Source organism: Micromesistius poutassou, assembly GCF_964030765.1.
Source record: "Micromesistius poutassou genome assembly, chromosome: 10".
In the NCBI taxonomy this organism is placed as follows: Eukaryota; Metazoa; Chordata; class Actinopteri; order Gadiformes; family Gadidae; genus Micromesistius; species Micromesistius poutassou.
In genome coordinates, this window is record NC_140280.1 from 877,533 (window position 1) to 902,227 (window position 24,695).

A 24,695-nucleotide genomic window follows, 5' to 3' on the forward strand; every position below is an offset into this window, starting at 1 on the left:
GCGTGTGTGTGTGCATGTTTGTGTGTGTGTGTGAGAGAAAGAGAGTGAGTGACTTGTGCGCTGCGCGGTCAGTGGGGCAGCCGGTCCGTCAGCGGTGACGCACCGCGGTGAGCTGTCGGTTCGCACTAGGCTAGGAGCTGCTAATGAAACTGAAAACACCCACGGAGCGGAATGCACTTTGACATCATGCTATCAAAGACGAGAAAGGCGCAGATCTGGTAAAAAACAAATAAATACATAAATGCCGTCCACCAGCTCGATATAGAGATAATACATGCCATTGAAGCTGCAGTAAACATTGGACACCACCACCACCACCAGACCCCGCTACTAGCTGCTACCCTGCTGCTAGCGGAGCGCGGAGCCTGGAGCCGACAGCACGCATCCTGCACCCCGCTGCGACACACATTGTTGATGGGGCAATTCGGTTAAACCGCCTCAACTCAAAGTGTTTATTCGGTGGAGGAAATAACAACGTCGGAGCCTCCAATGCTAGTAGTAGTAGTCAGTCAGTGTGTGTCAACGTGAACGCTAGCAGCACGACGCGTGTGTGTGTGTGTGTGTGTGTGCCGGAGGGAGGGAATCAGCTGACCGCCCGCTGCCGCACAACCGCCGAGGAACAGAGGGATGGATCCGCTCAAAGTCAAGGACCGAATACTGGAGAACATTTCTTTGTCCGTGAAGAAGGTGAGCTGAGCTGGGGGGTCTGCTTGTCGTCGCTCGCCATTGGGCCGACGTGCCCATTTGAAAGGCAGTGGTTGTAGTACTCGAAATGTGTTAATTATTAAGGTTTTGCTTTTCAAAAGAGTTACTTCCAAGTCGAACGAATGGGACGTCACATACAGGGCCTCGCCCCAGTAACAGCGCGCTGTTTGTTCCTCTTAACACCCTTGTGTTTGACCACTGTCGGTGTAATTGAAATGTTCTATGCATAATGTCACATTGATGCCACTCAGCCCTCTGGCTTTTTAATGCGGCGTTGTGTTGTGTTGTTGTGCACAGCATTTGACGATCAGTTGAGTAGTTAACACAATGATGTGTTGTTTGCAAACAAGGCATCAAATGTACACGCAGGCTGCAAGCTGCAAGCTTTTTTACCATGTGAGTGTTTTACTGTAAAACGAACTCAACTGACGGACAACAACTTTCAGCGTTTCAGTTTCAGCGGCAGGATATCCAGTCCAACTTGTTTCCACAAGCAGCCTTTGAAACTCTTTCCCTCCCTGATCTAAAGTCACATGGCTGTCAGGTGATTGAAATGGCAATCTAATTTCTGACTTTTCTTTCAGTTCAATGCATCCTTTATTTAAACGATGACCCCCAGAAACAGATCAGAGAGGATGATAATACCCCTTGTTGACTGAAACCCATACCCCTTTGTATGGTTCCCACCTCCAACAAGGTGCATGCTGTCCTTTCAATGGGAATCCCATCGACTTAGTCCTGATTAAAGGCATCTTTATTCTTTATTAAAGGCAAACTGATGTCGGCCTTCCTCGGGGTCACAACCCTACAAGTTATTTCCAGCCTTCCTTTCTGGTTGTTTCCACCATCTGTTTTTCACAGTGTTTTAGAGCGCTTCCAACGTCACAGGCGGTGTCCATTCGAAAAGCTTCAGTGCTGAAAATGCAGACTTGATGCAGTGCCTTGGTACTAATGTCATCGAAATGGCAGTCAACTGTGAAAGGGGAAAGCTGAGATGTCTGACACACGCAGACAGACAGACAGACAGACATCGACAGTCACGTTCTTCAGAGGACAGCTGGTAGACATTTGCAAATTCTTGATTTTGCATCATTCTGCTGACAGTTGCAGAGTTACTTTGCTGCGTGTGAAGATGAAACTCCTGCCATTCGCAACCACGACCGCGTCCTGCAGCGGCTGTGTGAGCATTTGGACCATGCTCTGTTGTACGGGTGAGACCAGATCCAAGAATATCAGTCTGAGGATTTAGAGTTATGTGGCAACCCGCCTTGGGCAGTGAACCGCCTTACTCCAACCAGGACCCGATTCAACCAGGCAAAAGCCAAAAAGGCACGTTTATTGCAAAATCAAAAGTACAAAGATAACTAAAATCTGGGAGGAATTGACGGACCGGTCTCTCCACATGTGAGCCCTGAATGAGTGGAGAAGCGGGCTATTTCTCCACCTGTTCCTCAGGTGCTCTACATCTGGCTAATTGACAAGGCCGGGTTGCCACAGTTAACATATTATCTCTACATAGTCTGTAGAGATGGGCATGGGTATTTGAGTATATCTAGTCTGTATTCTTTGAATGAAAGTGTCCATAGAGAACTCAAATGTTTTGTTGTTATCTTAGATAGATTGATTGATAGATACCGTGTATAGATTTCGTATTTACTTTTGAATTTATGCAGTTCACGTCGGTAACAAAATCCTGGAGCGGGTGAATATGTTCAATGACTACATTTCAGACTGCACTTGTTTTCCCTTGATGATGATTCTCCCAAACTGAAAGGTTAATAGTGATGATGTTCATGACGTCTTAAGGCTGCAGGACATCTCCTCCGGCTACTGGGTGCTGGTCCTCCACTTCACCAGGAAGGAGGCGGTCCGACAGATAGACGAGCTGCAGCACATCGCCACCAACCTCGGTCGAAGTGAGCCCCCAGCCGACACGATACGTACACGCCTACATGTCTACACATGACTACAAACTGTCCCACGCACAATCACATGCATTATGCAAAGTGTGTGTGGGACTGTTGCCCCCACACTAGTATTTAGAATGCAGAACTAGTTCTAAACAGTCTCAGGAGAAAGGAAAGTCGCACATTGGTGTCATTTCCACCACACATCGTCCTTCATTTACACATATTTTTACAGTGACTGGAGTGTGACAGAAACCGTATTGATAGTCATATGTTGGTATCCAAAAGCCTACAGGCATTGTAGTGAATATTTAGTAGTGATGATTTCTTCAGATCTTGAAATAAGAACCTTTCCACTCTCCTCAACGGATAATGTGAACACTCCATATTCCTTCTTGAGATACATGCTCTGACCTCATTCGCTCATTCCGACTCCACCGAAGCGCCAGCGCCACCACAGCTCAACATACGTCCGCCTGTCTTGTGTGTCGTCTGCAGGCCGAGCGTGGCTGTACCTGGCCCTGAGCGAGAGCTCACTGGAGAGCTACCTGCGCCTCTTCCAGGAGAACCAGGCCCTGCTGCACAAATACTACTTCAAGTGAATGCTCAAGAACTCAAAGCCATTCCCTCTCTCTCCACTCTCTCTCTCTCTCTCTCTCTCTCTCTCTCTCTCTCTCTCTCTCTCCACTCTTGCTCGTCTCTGACCACGGCGTGCCCATCCCTCTTTGACCGACCGCTAACGTTTGCCGTCTTCCCCTCCCAGGAACGCGCTGGTCTGCAGCCACGACCACCTGACCCTCTTCCTCACGCTGGTGTCGGGCCTGGAGTTCATCCGCTTTGACCTGGAGCTGGTCAGTACCTGGACCGGGTAGCCCCGCTACCATTCTGCCGGCGGTTTTGAGTTCGGCCCTGCAGAAGGGTCTGGAGATGAGCGATGCATTTCTTTCTAGTTTCGATACGTTTTTGCGGGAGCCAATCACCGAGCTGGCTTCTCCCCCCTGGCGCGCTATTGGCTGGTTTAACACCAATGATGACAGGGAAGCGACGGCAAGCAGCCAATTGAATACAGAGTCAGTTTAACTCCGCCCGTTGATCACGCCTCTTGTGCTGAAGAAAATGACTGCTTCCCCAGACCAACGTGCACTCTACGATTGATCTACGATTGATCTATGATTGAGCTTGAGCTTGGACCAAGTTCAATCTATGATTGATCTTGGTCAATCTATGATTGATCTTGGTCTGGGGAAGCTGCTGTCATTTTCTTGGTCTGGCAATAACCAGGCTAGTCAATACCTGCTCCCTGATCATCCCCACATATCTGTTCCAAAAAAAATACACACGTACAAGTTCAGGACTCAACTTCTTTATTGATTCAGGTCACAGTATCATGGTATGACGTCAGGTCAAGCTCCCTTTGTATTCCTGTGTATTCGCTCGCTGTCACCTAACACCTGCTTGTGGACGCCGGCCCAGGACGTTCCCTATTTGGACGTGGCGCCCTACATGCCCGAGTACTACAAACCCCAGAACCTGCTGGACTTTGAGGAGCGGCTGCCCAGCTCCGACAGCTTGTCCCTCCACTCCTTCACGTCCCTCACCTCCACCAACCTGGAGTGGGACGACAGCGCCATCGCGCCGTCCAGTGAAGGTACGGAGACCGTTCCTTTGTTCCTCACAACGCTTTATTTATTAGATTTGCACCTCAGGTATAGAATAACGTTTTAGATGTTTTTTTTTGATATGTATGACGGATCTTTTCTGTACGCACAGAGACAAACTATCTCGCTGTGTTTGTTTGATATATACACGTAAGAGTCCTCTAAAGATATACCCGCAGATTCCTGGATAAAAACATACATTAGGCTGGGTGGGCTTTAAAATAAGCCTCTACTTTAGCTCCATACTTCACAGTGAATTATCCATTTTTTTTACTGTACATTTTGACTTTGAACTTGCCTCAATTACCTCCACACTCCAGTCTTGTTATTTGCCTTTATTATTATTATGGGATTCAAAAGCTAAACAAATACCCTGGCTAGTTCGATGCAGGCTGTGTCTGTGCATGCATTCTCTGCAGTGGGGATGGATGCTGTAACTATTACTGTAATGGGATGGCTGTGGTAACTCGAGAGAGAGGGATATAAAGCTGTTAAAAATGTCAGACTAAAGGATGTGGATGACGTGAAAGAAAAGTGTTGTGTCTTCAGTTGAAGACAAATGCTGTTGGAGTGATGGCAGCGCGCTATATGTGAACGCTGTAATCACCTACGCCCACAGCCCGTTAAGTGGCCTCCCTCATTAAATCCCATCTCCCATCTCCTCTAATTCCCTTTCATTACGTCTGTTGTTGTTGTTGTTTTAATGTACTGTTCCAATACCCTTCTGTTGTCCCCAATGTTGTGCTGTTGTCTGTCTCACGTCGTCCTCCTCTGTCTCTTGTGTCCACGCTCTGTTCTCTAACAGTCCGTCTTCTCCCTCCTTTTTTTTTAGATTATGATTTTGGGGACATCTTCCCTGTGTTGCAGTCTCTGCCCAGTGCAGACTGGGAAGGTGGGACATTGGTTGACCCCCCTCCCTTTCACCCGTGACCATGCTCCCCTGCCCCCCCCCCCACCCCTACCCTCCACCCCCACCTCCACCCCCACCCCCCCATAGCACTGCGCATGTGCCTATCGTACTGTTGTGTTGTGTGTGCATGGAGTGGGGTTCCCTGGCTAGACCGCAGAACTCGATGGTGTAACAACGAGGGGGCTTGGACACAGCGTGCTTTTCTTGTCCTCTAACATTCGACTGTAAAGCTTTGTACGCCTGCAGGCACTTTGGGGGCGAACTTGTCTAACGTCTTTTAATATCCCGGCGTCTGTCATGCTATGTGAGCGCTTCACTCGATTCTCTCTCAGGCTCTCGATGTGTTCGTTGTAATCCGTGGCGTAAAAAAAAGATCGATGATTTGTGCGGCTGAAACTCACTGTGCCCTGATTCTCCGTCAGACCGTCTGGTGTGTGTCTTTCCGGAATGCTTTCTTCATGTTGCGTTGTGTGGCACCGACCGATGTTACCCTGAGCTCGTACTTTAGTCTCCATCTGCACATTATAGATTCAGTATCGTAGTGTCAATTTGTGATAAGTTTGGTTCCTTTCGAAGGAACCAAACTTATCTTCGAATTTTCAACTTTTTCTCCACATTTTATTAAGATGTGCGCTCTAGATTATTTTTTTTTTTTAACGCATGCAACATTTTAGTAAGATTTTTGTTGGATTAAAAACAACCTTAAACCAGATGTTGCATATTGTGTTCAATAACTCTAGCCACATGAGAACTTTTGACAGCGGCCTGTGTCACAGCAAACAAAGCTTCTCTCTATCTCCCGCCCTCTGGGATATCAGTTTATTGCAGCCTGAGCCTGCAACAAAACGACCTCCCCGTGCAGCGTGCCCTGCAGTGCGTACATTACCGCCCTAACCCCCCCCCCGGTGTCTGTCGTCCGCCCTGCAGAGGGGGACCTCACCGACCCCGCCAGCTGCCCCCGCTCCAGCGGCTCCGACCCCCAGACGGTGGTGGGCGACTCGGTGGTCCTCCGTTCCGCGGCGGCCGTGGCGACCGTCTCCGTGGTGACCCTGAAGGTGGCCCCGCCCCCCTCGCCGCCCCACAGCCCCGTGTTCCGGCACAACCCCTTCAACCACGACTCGGACACCAACACCTCGGCCGACGCCACGCCCGTCCACGCGCCCGGTCGCCACGGCTCCCGGGCCTCCTGGGAGGACGGCGAGAGCAGCAGCACCCAGCTGGAGGTCATCAGGTGAACGCTGGTCTCAGCCCCGCTGGCTGACCGCCGCTGGTCCTTAATGGGTACAGTGGGACGGACACGTGACCACCGCTGGTCCTTAATGGGTACAGTGGGATGGACACGTGACCACCGCTGGTCCTTAATGGGTACAGTGGGATGGACACGTGACCACCGCTGGTCCTTAATGGGTACAGCGGGATGGACACGTGACCACCGCTGGTCCTTAATGGGTACAGTGGGATGGACACGTGACCACCGCTGGTCCTTAATGGGTACAGTGGGATGGACACGTGACCACCGCTGGTCCTTAATGGGTACAGTGGGATGGACACGTGACCACCAAGTAGGGCCGCTCGATTATGGAAAAAATCATAATCATGATTATTTTGGTCAATATTGAAATCTCGATTATTCAAACGATTATTTTTGAGTTTGAAAACATGATGCATTTATTCCATAATTTCTCTCCAAAAAAAAAAAACACTTTGTAAATGAGAACTTTGAAATTTCCCCTTAAAAATATACACAAAATGGTCAAATAGAAAATAAAGTCCAGATATGAATCCAGCTGTTCTGCAATTTCTTTAAAAAAAAAAATCTTTTTTTTTTTTTTTTTAATCGTTTCAACTCGATTATATTAGTTTGGTGATCGTTTCACTCTGAAATCGAAATCACGATCAAAATTCGATTAATCGCCCAGCCCTACCATCAAGCGTAGAAGTTGTTTGTTGGGAGTTTCCTGTTTTTTTTAAATCGGCGCGGTAACTCATAGCTCCCCCTTCAAGCCCCGTATTGACAATCTTGTCAAGGAACTCAAACTTAAATTGTGTTTCTTCTTCCGAAATAAGTTTTGTTTCTCTTTTGAGGTGAAAAAGCAGCTTGTCACTGCAACTTTTTTATCCATTTTAGGTGTAAGATGTATTAGTTAGTAAGGTGTATTAGTTAGTAATCTCAGGTTTATTACTAACTGTGGAGCCCTGACCCATCATTGTGAACTGTATTCTCGAGTGGGATGGCCTTCTTTGTCCACCAGGAGGCTGGGACACTGATGCACTTTTATATACAAGGCTTGGACTACTGCCCTCCTACATCTGTAATCTAATCACACGGAGAAGTGTTGATTCTTATGGTTTGCGTTCAAATGGTCAGTTGTTGCTGTCTGTTCCATTTGCCAATTGGGGAAAAAGGGCTTTCATGTACTCTGCTCCTTCTACATGGAACATGCTGCAAAAAGACATAACAATAACAGAACAGATTTCTTTGAATGTGTTTAAATCCCGCCTGAGAGCACTTGAGACGACCTCCTTTACTTGTAACTGTTTTTCTTAATTCTAATTGCTTGTCTGTATGTTGTAACTGTAACTTTTGCTGCCTTTTTTTGCTGCCTCTTGACCGGGACTCCCTCTTGAAAAATAGGTTTTTAATCTCAATGAGACTTTCCTGGTGAAATTAAATAAAAAAACGGTCCTCTCTTTCAGGTTGGCCAAACGGAGGAAGCCTCTGAAGAAGAGACGAGGGAAGAGCTCCAGCGGCTCCGTCAGCAGCCTCCACAACTCCTCCTCTGACCTGGTGGAGCCAGAGGAGAGCCCGCAGACCCCCGACCGCCCGGCGGCGCGAGGGGCCGCCGCCGGGGAGGAGGAGGAGGAGGAGGAGGAGGAGGTGGTCTCCTCCTCCAACAGTCCGGCGCACAGCGGAGCGGTCGCAAGGCGGACGAGCAGGAGGAGCACGGACGACGCCGGGGAGGAGGAGGGGGCGGGGGGGGAGGGGGAGGAGGAGGAGGAGGAGGAGGAGCCCTACCTGCGGCTCCCCCAGATGACGGACACCTCGATGGACGGCGTGGGCCAGCCCCTGCGAGACGTGGTGGACCGCTTCAACGGCACCCTGGACGACGCGGCCGAGGAGGAGGGAGCGGAGGCGGCGGGGGCGTCAAACGGCGGGGGGCGCGACCGGGACCGCGGCCCCCGGCCTCCGGCGCGGCAGCCCTTTCGGGAGGACGCCGGGGGAGGAGAGCCGCCTGACGATGGCGCTGAAGGGGGGGAGCCGCCTGGTCCCGGTCCCGCTGGCCTGGCCCCGCAGAGCCCCGCAGAGCCCCGCGCCGCTGGCCCCCGCGGTGCAGAGCCTGCTGCCCAGGGTGGTGGCCGTCATGACCCTGCAGGCGCTGGTGAGTCAGAAGCTGCTGAAGGTGCTGCTGAAGATGCAGGAGCGGCAGCGGCGGAGGAGGGAGCGCAGCCCGCCCTGAGGCCCGGCGAGGGCGAGGGCGGGGCCCTCCTCCTCCTCCGGCCCGCGGGAGAGGAGCAGACGGGCGGAGGAGGAGGAGGAGGAGGAGGAGGAGGAGAGGCGGAGGAGGAGGAGCAGCTGCACGACGAGGAGATGCTCAGTCCCACGGAGGATTGTCACTCGGCAGAGTTCAAGTAGGAGTTCCACAAACGTTATATAATATATTTGCATGTCTGGTTTGTTTTGGTTTTTTTTCGAGTGGAAATTCAGGTTCCCTGGCAGCTATAATCGTTAACGTGATGTTGGCGTAGGTTTGTAGATAATTATTATAATTATCCATCTTCTACCTAACCTTACCTGAATTAATCTCCAGTTAGGTAAAAGTTTGCTCAACATATTTACTGCCACGTATCTTTGCTATCCTTCTCACGTATTAAAAAAACCCAGAGGTTCTCCAGAGCACCACAAGGCATTCACAAAGAGTGGAAAACCCTGAGGGCTGCTTAACAGATCAGCACACAATGTTAAGCTCACGCTGTTAAGCCCGTTAAGTTACGAGCGAGACGGCAGCGCGTCAAGCATAACTTTGTCTCCCCCTTTTTTTATATTTCAGGGTGGACAACAACCACTTGCTGCTGCTTATGATTCACGTGTTCAGAGAGAATGAAGAGCAGCTCTACAAGGTGAAGGAGAATACCACTTACAATGGATGCACGTTTGATTGCAGTATGAGTTTAAAGTTAGGGTCATTTTGGAGGTACCAGCGAGAGACACTCGATTTTCGAAAGAAATCCCTCCCCTGCCTTCAGGCGTGCGTCCAAAGCCACTCCCCCAGAACACATGACTGGCTCGCTGGCTTTAGCAACAGCTCTGCCTAGCCTGGTGGAAGTCTCCCGTCTTGTGCAATGAGTGCACTCATCTGTCTCTCCCTGTCTGTCATTAGACAGACAGGGAGACCAAGCTTATTACAAGCTTGCGACAGCCACAGATACCAGATGAATGTTTTGATCAGAGGATTTCATTCATTGATTACTAGTCGGGATGTGAAGACAATTTGAACAAACAAAATACAAGAAAGATTGTAACTGCCTACCCTAGGTTTAAAAATAACTTTATGTTACACAATCATGAACACTTGAGTATGATCTTCTGTCATTGCCTGTGATTGTACACATGTTGAGTAAGACCTGATGGTGGCTGATGTCTCTCTGCCAGATGGTGAAGATGAGTACGGGACACATGGAGGGGGACCTGCAGCCCCTGTACCTGCTGCTGACAGACTGTTACATCTATCTGCTCAGAAAAGGTGAGTGGGCAGATGCTGGAAACCCACTGCTGGTTTTGGCCATTGACATGAGCTGGTTCTTAAATGTCTGCTATTTATTATTTAATTTCTTTATTACAACTGTATCTTTGTTATTTGATAGGCACCGTATTTTATTTTTTTTACCAAATGGCCGGTTGATGTTATTTGAGCACTAAGCAACCATGCAAAAAAAACCAGACTATTCACCAGGTAAAGGATTGTTTCTGGTCTGCTCCCTTGCGGCGGTAACCTCCAGGTGCTGCGGAGAAGCCCTACACGGTGGAGGAAGCCGTCTCCTACAACGAGCTGGACTACATCTCCGTACGTGGTGCTTCAACCCTCCACATCGAGTTGATGCTGAAGACGTCTTCACAAAAAAAATAGACACAAACGCGGCCGTACCCAGACCCATTCCCCACCCCCACCCCTTGTGTTGTTGTCCCACTGCTAAATGTTAGAGATTCCAACCCTTGGGGCGCCCCGGTGGCGCACTGGGCTAAAGCGCGTACCGTACCAGGCACAGTCCTGAACGCAGACACCCAGGATCGAATCCGGCCTGGGGTCATTTGCTGCATGTCCTCTCCTCTGTCTTCTCACACACTTTCCTCTCTATCTCTCTCTATAATAAAGCAGACAAAATGCAAAAATAAATCTTAAAAAAAAAAAAAGAATTCCAACGATTCCTTGCGACTAACCAACCAACCAATACTCTGCAGTAGCTCTAGCTCCGCCCCTGCAGCCCGGTCGGTAGATAAACCCACCGCAGCAGGTGGCACAGTCTACTTGAGGCAGCGGTGGGGAGCAACCATAGCATGCACGTGGGTTCCAGTGCGGCACGGCACAGCTTGACCTGTCTGTGTCCTGCTCCTGTGTCCTGCAGGTCGGGCTGGACCAGCAGACGCTGATGCTGGTCTGCACCAACCGACGACGGCAGTTCCTATTGGACGCGGCGGACTTCTCCCTGACCATGTGAGTGTTGGGGGGACTGTCCTACTCTGTTCCTTCATGGGAATACTGATCCATTAATCAGTCCGTGGCATAATAACCCTAACCCTCCCCTATAATAATTTATTAAAAACGCAAAGCCAACATTAGGGGGGTAACGATACACTAAAGTCACGGTTCGTACCTCGGTTTTTAAGTCACGGTTCGGTTATGTTTTTCGGTACAGCAGTTTTTATTATTTTATTTTTATTAAACAATTGGATTTTGATTTGATTTATTCAATTGTATCAAACAAATGCCTTACACAAATGAAAAGACATCAAATACAATTGAGGATAAGAACACAATCAAGTCCAGGACTTATTTCCATTGTGGTCCTCAACACAAAACATCAGGACAAGACAAGACACTCACAGAGTGTGATAATCAATAAAACCTTTATTCAAAAAATTATTCTTTTTTTTTTTTCACTCGGTACGTACCGAAATGAAACGTGCATCGAACCGTTAGACCCGTACCGAAAAATGTCGGTATGACTGAGTGCATCGTTACACCCCTAGCCAACATTGATTGTGTCTCATGCCGATCCCTGATGCCCAAGTCTCCTTTTATGGATCAACGATGGAACCAACGATAAGCGATAGAAAGGGCTCAAGGTAGGGCTGCTCGATTATGGAAAAAAAAAATCATAATCACGATTATTTTGGTCAATATTGAAATCTCGATTATTCAAACGATTATTTTTGAGTTTGAAAACATGATGCATTTATTCGTAATTTCTCTCCAAAAAAAAAAAACACTTTTTAAATGAGAACTTTGAAATTTCCCCTTAAGAAAATACACAAAATAGTCAAATAGAAAATAAAGTCCAGATATGAATCCAGCTGTTCTGCAATTTCTATAAAAATAAAAATAATTTCAACTCGATTATATTAGTTTGGTGATCGTTTCACTCTGAAATCGAAATCGCAATCAAAATTTGATTAATCGCCCAGCCCTAGCTGCTCAAGGCGACCCTGAAAACCCTCTCATGGCCTGCACTGATCCTATGGTCAGAGCTCCTGTGGTTGGAGCTCCTGTGTGGTTGGAGCTCCTGTGGTTGGAGCTCCTGTGGTCAGAGCTGCTGTGGTCGGAGCTGCTGTGGTCGGAGCTGCTGTGGTCGGAGCTGCTGTGGTCGGAGCTCCTGTGGTTGGAGCTCCTGTGGTCGGAGCTCCTGTGGTCGGAGCTCCTGTGGTCGGAGCTCCTGTGGTCGGAGCTCCTGTGGTCGTAGCTCCTGTGGTCAGAGCTGCTGTGGTCGGAGCTCCTGTGGTCGGAGCTCCTGTGGTTGGAGCTCCTGTGGTCAGAGCTCCTGAGGTCAGAGCTGCTGACGTAACCCTGCGGGCGGCGCTGTGTCCCCCAGGTGGCTGCTGGAGGCGCTGCGCTCGGCCATGGTGAAGGGCTGCCGGGAGCCGCCCTACCCCTCGGTGCTGACCGACGCCACCATGGAGAAGCTGGCCCTCACCAAGTTCGTCTCCCAGGAGGCTCACTGCGAGGTAGGGCCCCTCGCTGCTGACCGGGGCCGCTCTGCATGAGAGGGAACGTCATCGTTAAGGTGGTGTGCGTCTGTCCTAGAGGGGAGGCTTCAGTCAGAAAGCACTAGGATGTTGACTGTCGGTAAACATGAGAACGTGACACACTGCACGGAGGGCCCGGGTGTACCAACACACAGCCACACATCGACAGTACAAAACAAATACTTTCACAGTACATTAGACGTCTCATTAGAAGATCTAAACGGCAGACAATAAAGATGTAACTAAACTGAGAGATGGGTGAGCTGTTTAGCCCAATGGAATGTTCTTTGATGACACAGGTGTGTTTAGTAACGGGGGGTTGCCAGGACGCGTCCCCGCCACGTGGCGCTCACATGGGGATCGGATCCAAGTGTTGTTCAGCCTCTATATCGGTCACCATCCCATCAGAGGACCCCCGTTGTGATACAATCCACGCCCTATTAGGCATGGGCAATAAAACGATAAATTATCGTATTGTGACCCTAGACTTTTGATCAATATCAACATAAAACATGTTTAATATATATCGATAAGAGACTGGACCACCGAATCTAACAGCTGGGTTTGTTACACAAACACGGTTCCATACTTATTTACAATAGTTTATTTTTTTTCATTGTTGTATCAACATTGGAGTATTGATCAATGAAGAACAGTGGAAGGTCGTATTAAGTGTTAAACACAAGTGTTTCCAGCATGCTAATTCCTAGTCTTTTTAGGTAATGATCACTAGTTATCGATATCTATCGATATCGATCATTATACAACAGTTAGTTCCGACCGGTCCCAACCGAGCAATTTGATTGGACAACGAGACATTCCATAGTGCTGATATACAGTATAACAGCACTGGGACTTTTCACAGACATAATCACTCCGCTGTACGGGCGTTCTAATAACCGTACTGTATATGTGTTGCCTGGCAACAGCCTAGTCTCCCTTCAGTTGCGGAACTATTTTTGTTGGCGGAGCCGAATAAATGATTACTAAACAAACAAATCATAATCTCTTGTTTCTTATTACTGTTAACTAATAAAATGTGCTCGTAGCACTGTTGTATAAAAGCAATATCACACTCGAGGTCGTGCTGTTGTACTGTATATCAGCACGGTGTGATTTTTAGGTAATGATCACTAGTTATCGATATCTATCGATATCGATCAATATGATCAAGTTATATCGTGATATGTCCTTCAGCCACATCGCCCAGCCCCACGCCCTGTGCCCTGACCAGCTCTGTGCCCCCCCCCCCCCCCCAGGTGTCGGAGGTGTCCATCCAGCTGTACGCCCTGGTGCACTGGGAGGACCCCATGGACGCCGCCCTGTCCCCCCGGGGGGGGCCGCCCGGCGCGGCCTCCTCCAGCACCAAGGAGGGCTGCCTGCTGTACCGCGCCGGGACCACGCTGCTGGGCAAGGAGCTGTGGAAGACCTGCTACCTGGTGCTCAGGTAGGGGGGGGGGGGGGGGGGGGGGTGTGTGTGTGTGTGTGTGTGTGGTTGGTCTGTGTGTGGTGTGTGGTTGGTCTGTGTGTGTGTGTGTGTGTGTGTGTGTGTGTGTGTTTGGTCTATGTGTGTGTGTGTGTGTGTGTGTGTCTCTGTGTGGTGTGTGGTTGGTCTGTGTGTGTGTGTGTGTGTGTGTGTTTGGTGTGGTGTGTGGTTGGTCTGTGTGTGTGTGTGTGTGTGTGTGTGTGTGTGTGTGTGTGTGTGTGTGTGTGTGTGTGTGTGTGTGTGTGTGTGTGTGTGTGTGTGTGTGTGTGTGTGTGTGTGTGTGTGTGTGTGTGTTTGGTGTGGTGTGTGGTTGGTCTGTGTGTGTGTGTGTGTGGTGGTGTGGTGTGTGTGTTGGTCTATGTGTGTGTGTGTGTGTGTGTCTCTGTGTGTTTGGTGTGGTGTGTGTGTGTGTGTGTGTTGGTCTGTGTGTGTGTGTGTGTGTGTATGTGTGTGTGTGTCTGTGTGTGTGTTTGGTGTGGTGTGTGTGTTGGTCTATGTGTGTGTGTGTGTGTGTGTGTCTCTGTGTGTTTGGTGTGGTGTGTGTGTGTGTGTGTGTTGGTCTATGTGTGTGTGTGTTGGTCTATGTATGTGTGTGTGTGTGTGTGTGTGTGTGTGTGTGTGTGTGTGTGTGTGTGTGTGTGTGTGTGTGTGTGTGTGTGTGTGTGTGTGTGTGTGTGTGTGTGTGTGTGTGTGTGTGGGGTTGTGTGGTTGGTCTGTGTGTGTGTGTGTGTGGCGTGTGTGTGTTCTTCTCTTACTGTGTGTGTCCCCTACCTCTGCAGTAATGGGATCCTGTACCAGTATGCAGAGCGGACGGACGTGGCCCCTGTGCTGTCCATCACCATGGGGTAGGTCCCCTCGCTGCCCTCTGCACCGGGGCTGTCAGAATTACTCAAAAGTGACGTTCGAATATTCCCATATATTCAACATATATTCACTACTAATTCGAATATCTATATTTGTCAATGACACGCATTACGTCAATAACAGGACAAGCTAATACAACGAGACATAACTACTTGTATAGGTGGTTTATTTAAGTTTAAACATATTTGACAACATATTACCTACACAAAAACTAGTAAATGAACTGATGGCCAAGACCGCAGACCTCGCTCTCGCTCGCTCACTCGCTCGCTCACTCGCTCTCTTTTTCTCTCCCCCTCACACTCTCTCTCTCTCTCTCGCTCCCCCTCACTCTCTCTGCGCGGTACTGGTTTAAATGAACAACAACAATAAACAAATGCTGAGTGCTGATCACTCTCGTCCCAAACATGGCGGGCTTCATTCAGTGATTGAAACAAACAGAACATTAATTGCAGTGCAGTGCGCCTCCACTCACAAAGCAGACGGCCGCGCTGTGGCTGCTGCAGGGGTGTGTGTTTTTCCACATTCGAATATTAATTTTCACCTTCGAATGTCTGTTTTTAAAAACAATTTGAATATATATATATATTCAAATTTAGAATATTTGTTGACAGCCCTAGTCTGCACTGGACCATGTACATGGTCTGTGTCTGCACTGGACCATGGACATGGTCTGTGTCTGCACTGGACCATGGACATGGTCTGTGTCTGCACTGGACCATGGACATGGTCTGTGTCTGCACTGGACCATGTACATGGTCTGTGTCTGCTCTGGACCAGGGCCATGGTCTGTGTCTGCACTGGACCATGGTCTGTGTCTGCACTGGACCAGGGCCATGGTCTGTGTCTGCACTGGACCATGGACATGGTCTGTGTCTGCACTGGACCATGGTCTGTGTCTGCACTGGACCATGGTCTGTGTCTGCACTGGACCATGGTCTGTGTCTGCACTGGACCATGGTCTGTGTCTGCACTGGACCATGGTCTGTGTCTGCACTGGACCATGGTCTGTGTCTGCACTGGACCATGGTCTGTGTCTGCACTGGACCATGGTCTGTGTCTGCACTGGACCATGGTCTGTGTCTGCACTGGACCATGGTCTGTGTCTGCACTGGACCATGGTCTGTGTCTGCACTGGACCATGGTCTGTGTCTGCTCTGGACCAGGGCCATGGTCTGTGTCTGCACTGGACCAGGGCCATGGTCTGTGTCCAGACCTCTGAGGTTACATCAGGCCTAGCGTCAGACCTGGACTTTATTGTGTTTTTATCCTCAATTATATTTTATGTCTTTTGTGTGAGGCGTTTGTTTGATACAATTTAATAAATCAAATCAAAATCAAATTGTATAATAAAAATAAAATAATAAAAACTGCTGTACCGAAAAACATACCGAACCGTGACTTTAGTGTATGGTTACACCCCTAACGTCATGTGACGGTGCGTGTTCCCTCCAGGGGGGAGCACTGCGGGGGCTGCCGGCGCTCCAACAGCGCGGAGCGGCCGCACGCCTTCCAGGTGATCGTGCTGGAGCGCCCCCCGCTGGAGCTCAGCGCCAACCACGAGCAGGACATGGCCGACTGGATGCTGCTGCTGTGCCAGGCGGCGTCCAAAGGGGTGAGGAGGGAGCCCACAGGGCTCACCGCCGCCGCCGCCGCCGCCGCCGCCGCCGCCGCTGCCGCCGCCGCCGCCGCCGCCGCCGCTGCCTAGTATTAAAGGTCCCGTGAACACGCCACCAGCCGCTACAAGAAGACGCTTTTTGGGAAATCTGCCCCTTGTGACATCACAGGTGGGCGTGTCCACCTAGAGGCCAGTTTACACCAGAGTCGTTTCAGACGTGTTTTTTTTTAGTCGTTGCCGTCAGACGTCCGACGTTCAGCCAGAGATAGAATCCATTCAGACCGGTGCACTGATCCACACCGGCTGCAGCGTTCTGCGCCCGTCTCACGGCCCGACCAAAGCTTCACTTTACGCTTCACTTCTATCTCCAAGCATCTCTGAAGCGTCTCGGTTATGACGTGTAGGGCCTGTTATTATCGGATGAATCTTGAAAATACAGCGAAATAAACGGCGGCCGGTGTGAATTGATACGCCCTACGTCACGCTCACGTCTCTCTCTCGCCTGCGGTGTCAATTCCCAGTCAGAGTGTGACGGATAGATGAGCAGCGTCTGCTACAGTCCACTGGGCGGGCTGGTAGACTGATCTATCACACAGCACACATCTAGGTGGACACGCCCACCTGTGATGTCATAAGGGGCAGATTTCCTAAGCGGCTTGTGACGGCTGATCACACTCACACCTGGTGGCACGTCATGGCACCTTTTAAGTATTTGATGTACAAGAAGTACAAGAAGGTGTTTTGACTTTGCTAGAGAAGGGACAATTGTTCTTGGGTTACGATGCGATAAGTTGGACTACAGATAGATAGATAGATAGATACTTTTATTGATCCCCAAGGGGACAGTAGCTTTAAAGACATCACACATAACATACACAGGACTATAAAAAAAAGAGATCTACATGAATACTATGGACAATAAGAGATACTGAAAAAACTAAATCAACTAAATAAAATAAAATGTCCACATGAATGTGCAAAGGGCAAAAATAGGCTTGCAGTGACGGGACAGGACCCGACCCTTTGAGACAGTAATACAGTATGTATGGTCAGGTGCTCCATGATAGTGTGTGTCATGACAGGCAGTGCAAAGTAAAGGCAGTGCAACTTTAATTGTGTAACGGCTAATACACTGTATTCACCCAGGCATTTTCCCTGCTACATCTGCTGTATGTCCGTTCCGTCCCCCGAGTTAACTCATAACGGTTCAAAAGAGCGCCAAACGAAACACCGAACATAAAAGAAAGAAATATGTGGTGAACATTTCCACAGCAGCGTGTGTGTTTAAACGTGAGTGATGCAGTCGTAGCATGCTCCAGGCAGGGAATGGTCTTCTAGCAGGAGAGGAAACTATGTGCCGTCCTGTTAACACCGTTCTGCTGAAATGGTTTACGCTGAGAGGAAATGTATTTATATGTATATCATCTCCTAAGCGCTGCTGTTATGTAAATGTGTGTGATGCAATACTCTAATATGTCTTGCGCTGGTTAGTACACCAAGGACTTAACGATTTAATGTCCATCCATTAAGGCAGTGCCCCCCCCGTCCCCCCCCCCTTATTGAGTAGCAGTAGCTCTGGGTGCAATTTCTCTAAAACTTTCACTCAATGTACAAACCACCTTTTAAGTGTGAGGATCATTTGAAGTCCGCCCCCCTCGTACGTTCAAAGCCACATTAATAAAACTGAAGCGGGCCGTGTTTCCACTGAGATAAGATAAGATAATCCTTTATGAGTCCCACACAGTGGGGACATTGGCAGCGTTACAGCAGCAGGGAGCAAAGACCATAGTGCAATAAAGAAGTAAAGACCACGGTCGTGCAAAACACAATAAAATACAAAAAAAAAATACAATATGCGTGTGTCAGTGAGGGCAGTGCTGACCGTTCCGCCGTCCTGCGTCGCCATACGGCCGCGCTACAACCCCCCCAAACCCTCACTCTCTACAACACACACACACTCCCCCTTCCCTCCCGTCCCGGTACCCGCAGTACCCCTACGCCTCCAAAGGGGGGGGGGGCGCCCCTCCCTCTCAGAGGGACGCCCCCCCGCGGTGCTCCGCGTGGCCTACACAGTAGCTGTTTCTCAATACCAAGTACGCGGACTACGTTCTCGCGGACTTGGAAGTACGTACTCGGCAAGTCCGGACTTTCAAGTACAGACTTCCGAGAACGCGAGTACGCACTCCGCAACTGGAACAGCAGCGGACTCGATGATGCATCCTGGGATATTTAACGGTCCCAAGTCCACACGAGTCACCTCCGATGCATCCTCGGTAGAACGGCCTCATCGAGAACGCATCGAGAACACTTCCGGGTTTTACGACAGTACTCGCGTTCTCGCGTACTTGGAATTGGAACAGTGCTTGGGGCTACCACTGATGACGTTTACCGAGAACGCAAGTACACACGAGTACACACGAGAACACGAATTGAGAAACGGCTTGTGTGTCCCCCCCCCACTGTGTCCCCCCCCCCCTCCACCAGGTGATCCCCCAGGGCGCCTCCCCCACGCCCTGCATCCCCTGCTGCCTGGTGCTGACGGCGGGCCAGCTGCTCACCTGCCACCAGGACTGCCAGACCAGCTTCTTCCGCTCGCTGGGGATGGCCGAGCTCTCCGACGTCACCGGCGTCCGCCTGCAGGCCGAGCAGCAGTACTGCGTCGTGGTGAGGGCACCAGTTATCCAAGCCCACTGTGGGCTCAGTGATTGATTTGGAGGCTGATCTTTAACACAACCCTTTGACTCGTTCCTCCCCATGTCCGCCCGGCTGTCCCTGCCCCCCCCCCCCCCCCCCCCCGTGTGTGTAGGAGTTTGCGGGGGACCGGGCCAAGTTCCTGCCTCCCTGGGTTTTGTACTTCAGCGGCTGTGGGGAAAGAGACCGCCTGCTGGAGGCCCTGGACGCCGCCTGGAGGGAGATCTTTCAGGTAGAGCAAAACAAACACATACGCACCGTCCCCCACGCGTCACTCACTGCAGCCCGGACGAGGAGTAGAGCTGCTTTCACAGCGCCACGCGGCAACCGCCCCGATAACCGCCCCGACAACCGCCCCGACAACCGCCCCGACAACCGCCCCGACAACCGCCCCCATAACCGCCCCCATAACCGCCCCCATAACCGCCCCCATAACCGCCCCCATAACCGCCCCCATAACCGCCTCGCTGCCGGAGGGTTCCGCGCGGCGCTGTGAAAGGGCCAGGTGTTTAGAAACGCGGCTGCTGCCACCGCCACCGCCCAAAGTTTCAACGCGGGGAAAGCTGAGCGGTACGGCAAAATCTGTGCTGTGGGGCCCCTACTGTCCTCCCTCTAACCCGTACTGTGTGGCCCCCGGGGGGCCCCTAGTGTCCTCCCTCTCTAACCCCCGGGGGGGCCCCTACTGTCCTCCCCCTCTAACCCGTGCTGTGTGTGGCCCCCGGGGGCCCCCTACTGTCCTCCCTCTAACCCTGGAGGCCCCTACTGTCCTCCCCCTCTAACCCGTGCCGTGTGGCCCCCGGGGGCCCCTACTGTCCTCCCCCTCTAACCCCCGGGGGGGCCCCTACTGTCCTCCCCCTCTAACCCGTGCCGTGTGGCCCCCGGGGGGCCCCTACTGTCCTCCCCCTCTAACCCCCGGGGGCCCCTACTGTCCTCCCCCTCTAACCCCGGGGGGGGGCCCCTACTGTCCTCCCCCTCTAACCCCGGGGGGGGGGCCCTACTGTCCTCCCTCTCTAACCCGTGCCGTGTGGCCCCCGGGGGCCCCCCCCCAGGTGGTGCTGCCCCGCGGTGAGGTGCTGGACCCGGCGGTGAGGAAGCGCTGCAGCGAGGCCGTGGCCCTGATGGGCAGCGCCTGGCAGAGGGCTGACAGCCTGGCCCGGGGCCGCGCCCAGAGGGAGCCCTGGTGCTGAGGAGGGAGGAGGGCCGTCGCCACGGAGACCACCCTGACTACCGACTCAGCATCTTACACTGCGGCTCCATGGACAGGCGAGTTCCAGAGTGGGGGGTGGGTGGGGGTGGGGGGGGGTGCCAAGCCTCCGAACGGGAACTCCGAACTCGTCGCTTTGCAGAACGTACCCGGACGCTGTGGAGCTCGTGTGTGTGTTGTTGTTTTTTTCCCCCGCCCGCTCGCTCGCCAGAGAGACGGATTTACAGGTACCACCGTCGTCGGTCCTGCTGGCTCGTTTAAAAATTAAAAAAAAGAAGTTGTTTTAAATGAAGTACCAATTGTGCCTCCGTTGAGTGCACATAGGATGTTAATAAAGTAGAGCTTTCTTTCAGCCACTATTGACGACCTCTGGGATTGACCTCTGGGATTGTAATGATGCTGTAGCCGGGGGCAACCAGCATTAGTATTTACTACTACACAGGGGAGGTTAGGAGGAGGAGGAGGAGGAGGAGGAGGAGGAGGAGGAGGAGGAGGAGGAGGAGGAGGAGGAGGAGGAGGAGGAGGAGGAGGAGGAGGAGGAGGAGGAGGAGGAGGAGGAGGAGGAGGAGGAGGAGGAGGAGGAGGAGGAGGAGGAGGAGGAGGAGGAGGAGGAGGAGGAGGAGGAGGAGGAGGAGGAGGAGGAGGAGGAACAGGAGGAGGGTTTGACTAAACAGGAGGTCGTGCTGGACCGCTGGAGGAATCGTGTTCCCGGCATCATCTCCCCTCTCTTATGGTTCAGTAGAGGAAGTACCTGCTGGCACAGTACATTTACATTCACGGCATTAAGCAGTTACAATAAGTACATTACGGTAATATATAACAGCTTAAAGAAGCAAATCAAAAGATGTGTTCATTTGAAGTGCCCTTAAGCAAAACCAAGAGCGTTCCTCTGGCTTGTCTGGTGGTGGCTTGTGTAATGTGTACACATGTAACCCACCATGCAGTAAGTCACGCTTTGAATTGATGCATGTATGAAGACAAATAGGTTCATTATTGTGTGAGAAAGCCATATGAAGCCAGGAGGTTTAAGAGTTGACACACTCCATGTGTCCACGTCCTACTCTGTGGAGAACACACTTGTTGCTCAAAGGAAGTGGCGTGCTCAGTTGCAACACGTCTGAACCTCAACTCTGCTACGTGGACAGTGCAGAGACATACCACAGTGCTGTCCACGATTATTACCCCTGTCCAATGTAGACGTAGTAAATAGCATTCGTGGGTTGAGGGAATATACTGTACATGGCGCGTCCCTTCCTAATGAAATAAGCTTGCTTGAGGAGATGCTGTTCCTGCAAGGCTGCGGTATCAAAGCGCTGATCTGCTCTTCATATGCTCGACTCTCCCTTTGAACTTTCCTCATTCGGGAGATTTCTTCAGAATTCCTTCTTTTTTTTTGCACATTTTGTTTTCCAACCAGTTTGTCATTGGTACAAATCTATTGTCAAAAGTGTGTGTGTTTTTTCTTTGTTCAAATGACATAGGTGAAATGGGAACAGCAGAAATGTGTGCTTTCTTAATAATGGTTATGTATTTATGTGGAACATTTTAGTAATATTATGTCGTTAGCCTTCACCACTCTGTCAGAGATGGTCTGCTCGGCCCTGGTTTAGGAAGAGACTTTTCTGGGTCATGAGTCATCGCTGATAACCACTGCAGCAGCAGCAGGGAGGAGATGGACTCGACCAGAGCACCGCACCCTTTTCACAGTCCTTGCTGAGGTTGATTTGTTCGTGAACGCTTGTATTAACGCATTCTTTATTGTAAATCTGGCGGCGTTTAAAAGTCACAATTAAATTTTTTTATGAATCATGGTGACAGTTGAAACCTGCATGTTCTCTTGTTGTTGGTCATGGGAAAGATTTTGCTCTCGCCCCCTAATGTGACTTCATTAAACTGGAATTATGAACTAGTTATTAACCAGTAGCTTGAACTAACAACGATGCATACTCTAGATATCCTGTGGGGGTAATTGTTTGAACATTTAAACATTTGCAATTTCAACACAATGAACTAGTATCAATGAGTGATTCTTCAGTTGTGCATTTTGGAGTTGGATGTGTGCGGACTCCTCTTATCTCCTCGTCCGTTGAAGTCTTCCAGGTGCCACTAGCTCCAGCTTGTTTCTGTTTCTTCACCACAGCCTCTCAATCTCAGGTTTACATGATTTTTTTTTTTCCCAAGTCGACCTTGCTTTTTTGTTGTTGTTGAGAATTAATGTTTTAACCCTGTTTTAAAAAGTCCTGTTTAGGTTCAGTGTAAAGATGTGTTAAAGTCACCACTGTAATGGAGAGAAAGTGACGGTGTTGGAGATAATAGTAAGTCAGTATGTTGACGACGAGGGCGGACACAATCCAGTTATATGGATCGAGCACTGGGAGCTTATTGAAGAAGGATAACGTGAACGGTTTACTACTTTGAATGTCCTTTGGGGTATAATCCCAAGTTACATTTCAGGAGCAGTGGAGAGATATACCGCTGGGAGCTGTGGTTGAGATAAAGGTGTATAATTAATGTCCAATATAATTTTTGTTCTTTTAAAAAAACAAATGTATGGACATGGCGGGCCATTGAAGTTTAGACCAGTTCATTGTGTACAATTATGCATTAATTGTTACATGTTTTTGGTGTAAATATTGTATATGTTTTATTATTTTCTCTATTTTTATTTGTAAAAAAAAAAAACCTTAATCAAGACAATTTGCTTACAAACAAAGACAAGCATGTCTTATGTCATAGACATTTGCTATGGTACTGAATGATAATGAATGGTTAAAGGCAATTTATGATTACAACGAGAAATAAATCAAAATTTAAACACTTGCTGGGTGGAAACGTTATTTCTTTCATGCACACATTCATACACCGACGGCGATGTTAACCATGCAAGGTAAACAGGGAACAGTTAGGGTACGGTGTCTTGCTCAGGGGAGCCTCAACACTACCTAGTATGAACGGGGATTCAAACCAGCAGCCCTCCTGGGCTGCTGCCACAAACCAGACTCACTGGAGCAACGCTCAGGACCAGAAGACGGGGATGGAATCGATACTAATGCAAGTGTTACCGATGTAGTTCACAGTTTGCTTCGACTCCTCTGTCAGATCATATTAGCTCCAGAGCCCTTCTGTGTTACCACGGATGCATTCAATACTGTTTGATCTTTTCATGTCAGGCTGATGTTTCTCATGTTTAAACTACCGAGGCATTTAGCGTCACAACAGTTCATTGAAGACGTTCCTTTCTTTCCGATCTATTCATCTTGCATCGTGGGCCTGTTGGTTTACTCCCTCCCTATGTCTTTATACCGGCTGTAACGGTACGTTGGCTTTGGTCTACACACCGTACAGAACGGGGGGAGGTTTCTGCTGTGTTATTGCCCTCATTAACAGGCCGTCTCAGGCAGGGTGATGTCCATGTGGGGGTACTGGCCTATATCGAGGATCCGGCTGTTGGGGGGGTTTCCCTGTCGTCTGGTCTGAAAGATGAGCTCATGCTCTGTCAAACCCCCTCGTCTCCTCCTGAGTGACTGTTACATTATTCATGTTCTGGGAGGATATCTACTAGGCACTTAATTCCCTCCTCCTGCTGAAACGCCTCCTGTCCGTGTTTTATGTGGATTACGGTATTCTGTCTCCTGCCGGTGTCCTGTGGCGGAGAGAGGGGGAGACAAGAGAGGAGCGCAGATTGTAACATACCCACACTGACTGACTGCCTGCCTGCCTGTATCCCTCCCAGCTCCATCCCAGCATCAAACGGTACGGTACGGAAACATGCATCCACCACCCGTGTTCTTCTGTTCTTTTCATCTTCAAAATGCATTTGCCTTCCTCTTTTTAAATATTTAACCCGATACATTACGTGTGGGCCGGCCGCAGCGCCGCCTCCTCCTTCTGCCCCTGCAGTGCCGATGGTGGCTCGTAACCAAACCATTTGCGCGGTCGGCTCTCCTCCCTGAGTGATGCTGAAGAAGAGCTCTGGGCTGCGGCGGGATGACGGAGAGTGTCTGCTGGAGGTGCGCTGCGTGGACGGCGAGCAGGCTGCGGACGGCAGCGGCTACGGCAGCCTGCAGAACGCCGCCTACATCCCCCCGCGATACGTAAGCGCTCCCACGCTCGCTCTTGCAAAAAAAAAAAAGAAATGCCTGTGTGTGTGTGTTTGTGTGTAATGGTGTGGAAAAAACAGTGTGCAGAGAAGTGCACGCAAGTGGCTCAGCGTGAGGTGATGTGGTTCTCACCGAGCCTCTACCCTACACGGTTTGATTCCAGCTGTGGGACAGATGTATTTATTTTGTATTTTTATGTGATATGATTCATGTTTATTTGTAATAAACGTGTCAAACCGCCAAGTGCGACAAAACACTATTCCCCCGACTGCTGTGATCTGAACGGCTCTGTCCCTGGTTATAACGAGCTAA

The 24,695-nt window shown here is 50.1% G+C and overlaps 3 protein-coding genes across 4 annotated transcripts in view; all 3 read left to right on the forward strand.

Annotated features, from left to right (window-relative positions):
• The window catches only part of LOC311353795 (uncharacterized protein), a gene marked incomplete at both ends in the record, with an annotated part of 125,423 nt that overhangs the window by 28,709 nt on the left and 72,019 nt on the right, over nucleotides 1–24,695 (forward strand). The window lies entirely within an intron of this gene.
• Nucleotides 119–20,295, forward strand: plekhm2 (pleckstrin homology domain containing, family M (with RUN domain) member 2). 2 transcript variants are annotated; one of them, XM_084473769.1, is made up of 20 exons: nucleotides 119–687; nucleotides 1,810–1,916; nucleotides 2,512–2,621; nucleotides 3,111–3,210; nucleotides 3,376–3,463; nucleotides 4,086–4,260; nucleotides 5,103–5,162; nucleotides 6,108–6,411; nucleotides 7,878–8,810; nucleotides 9,230–9,299; nucleotides 9,832–9,922; nucleotides 10,179–10,243; nucleotides 10,803–10,891; nucleotides 12,267–12,399; nucleotides 13,680–13,867; nucleotides 14,686–14,751; nucleotides 16,226–16,385; nucleotides 18,873–19,052; nucleotides 19,195–19,311; nucleotides 20,129–20,295. In XM_084473769.1, the coding sequence occupies exons 1-20, from the start codon at nucleotides 628–630 to the stop codon at nucleotides 20,264–20,266; spliced, it is 3,234 nt and encodes a 1,077-aa protein (XP_084329895.1). In that variant the 5' UTR covers nucleotides 119–627; the 3' UTR covers nucleotides 20,267–20,295. The 2 variants fall into 2 exon arrangements, with proteins under 2 accessions (XP_084329895.1, XP_084329896.1); XM_084473770.1 differs by lacking the exon at nucleotides 5,103–5,162.
• ano11 (anoctamin 11) overlaps nucleotides 23,929–24,695 on the forward strand; it is a gene marked incomplete at its 3' end in the record, with an annotated part of 17,097 nt that continues 16,330 nt past the window's right edge. Inside the window, exons 1-2 of the mRNA XM_084473596.1 lie at nucleotides 23,929–24,036; nucleotides 24,157–24,377. Of these exons, the coding sequence (XP_084329722.1) occupies nucleotides 24,240–24,377 (138 nt within the window). The 5' untranslated portion in view covers nucleotides 23,929–24,036; nucleotides 24,157–24,239. The remainder of the gene's footprint in view (nucleotides 24,037–24,156; nucleotides 24,378–24,695) is intronic.

Excerpts from the sequence above, each read along its gene's own strand:
- plekhm2 (XM_084473769.1), top strand. The coding sequence starts at position 628 with ATGGATCCGCTCAAAGTCAAGGACCGAATACTGGAGAACATTTCTTTG. Across the intron at positions 1,917-2,511 it reads GACCATGCTCTGTTGTACGG|GCTGCAGGACATCTCCTCCG; the intron begins GTGAGACCAGAT and ends TGACGTCTTAAG. Across the intron at positions 19,053-19,194 it reads AGCAGCAGTACTGCGTCGTG|GAGTTTGCGGGGGACCGGGC; the intron begins GTGAGGGCACCA and ends CCGTGTGTGTAG.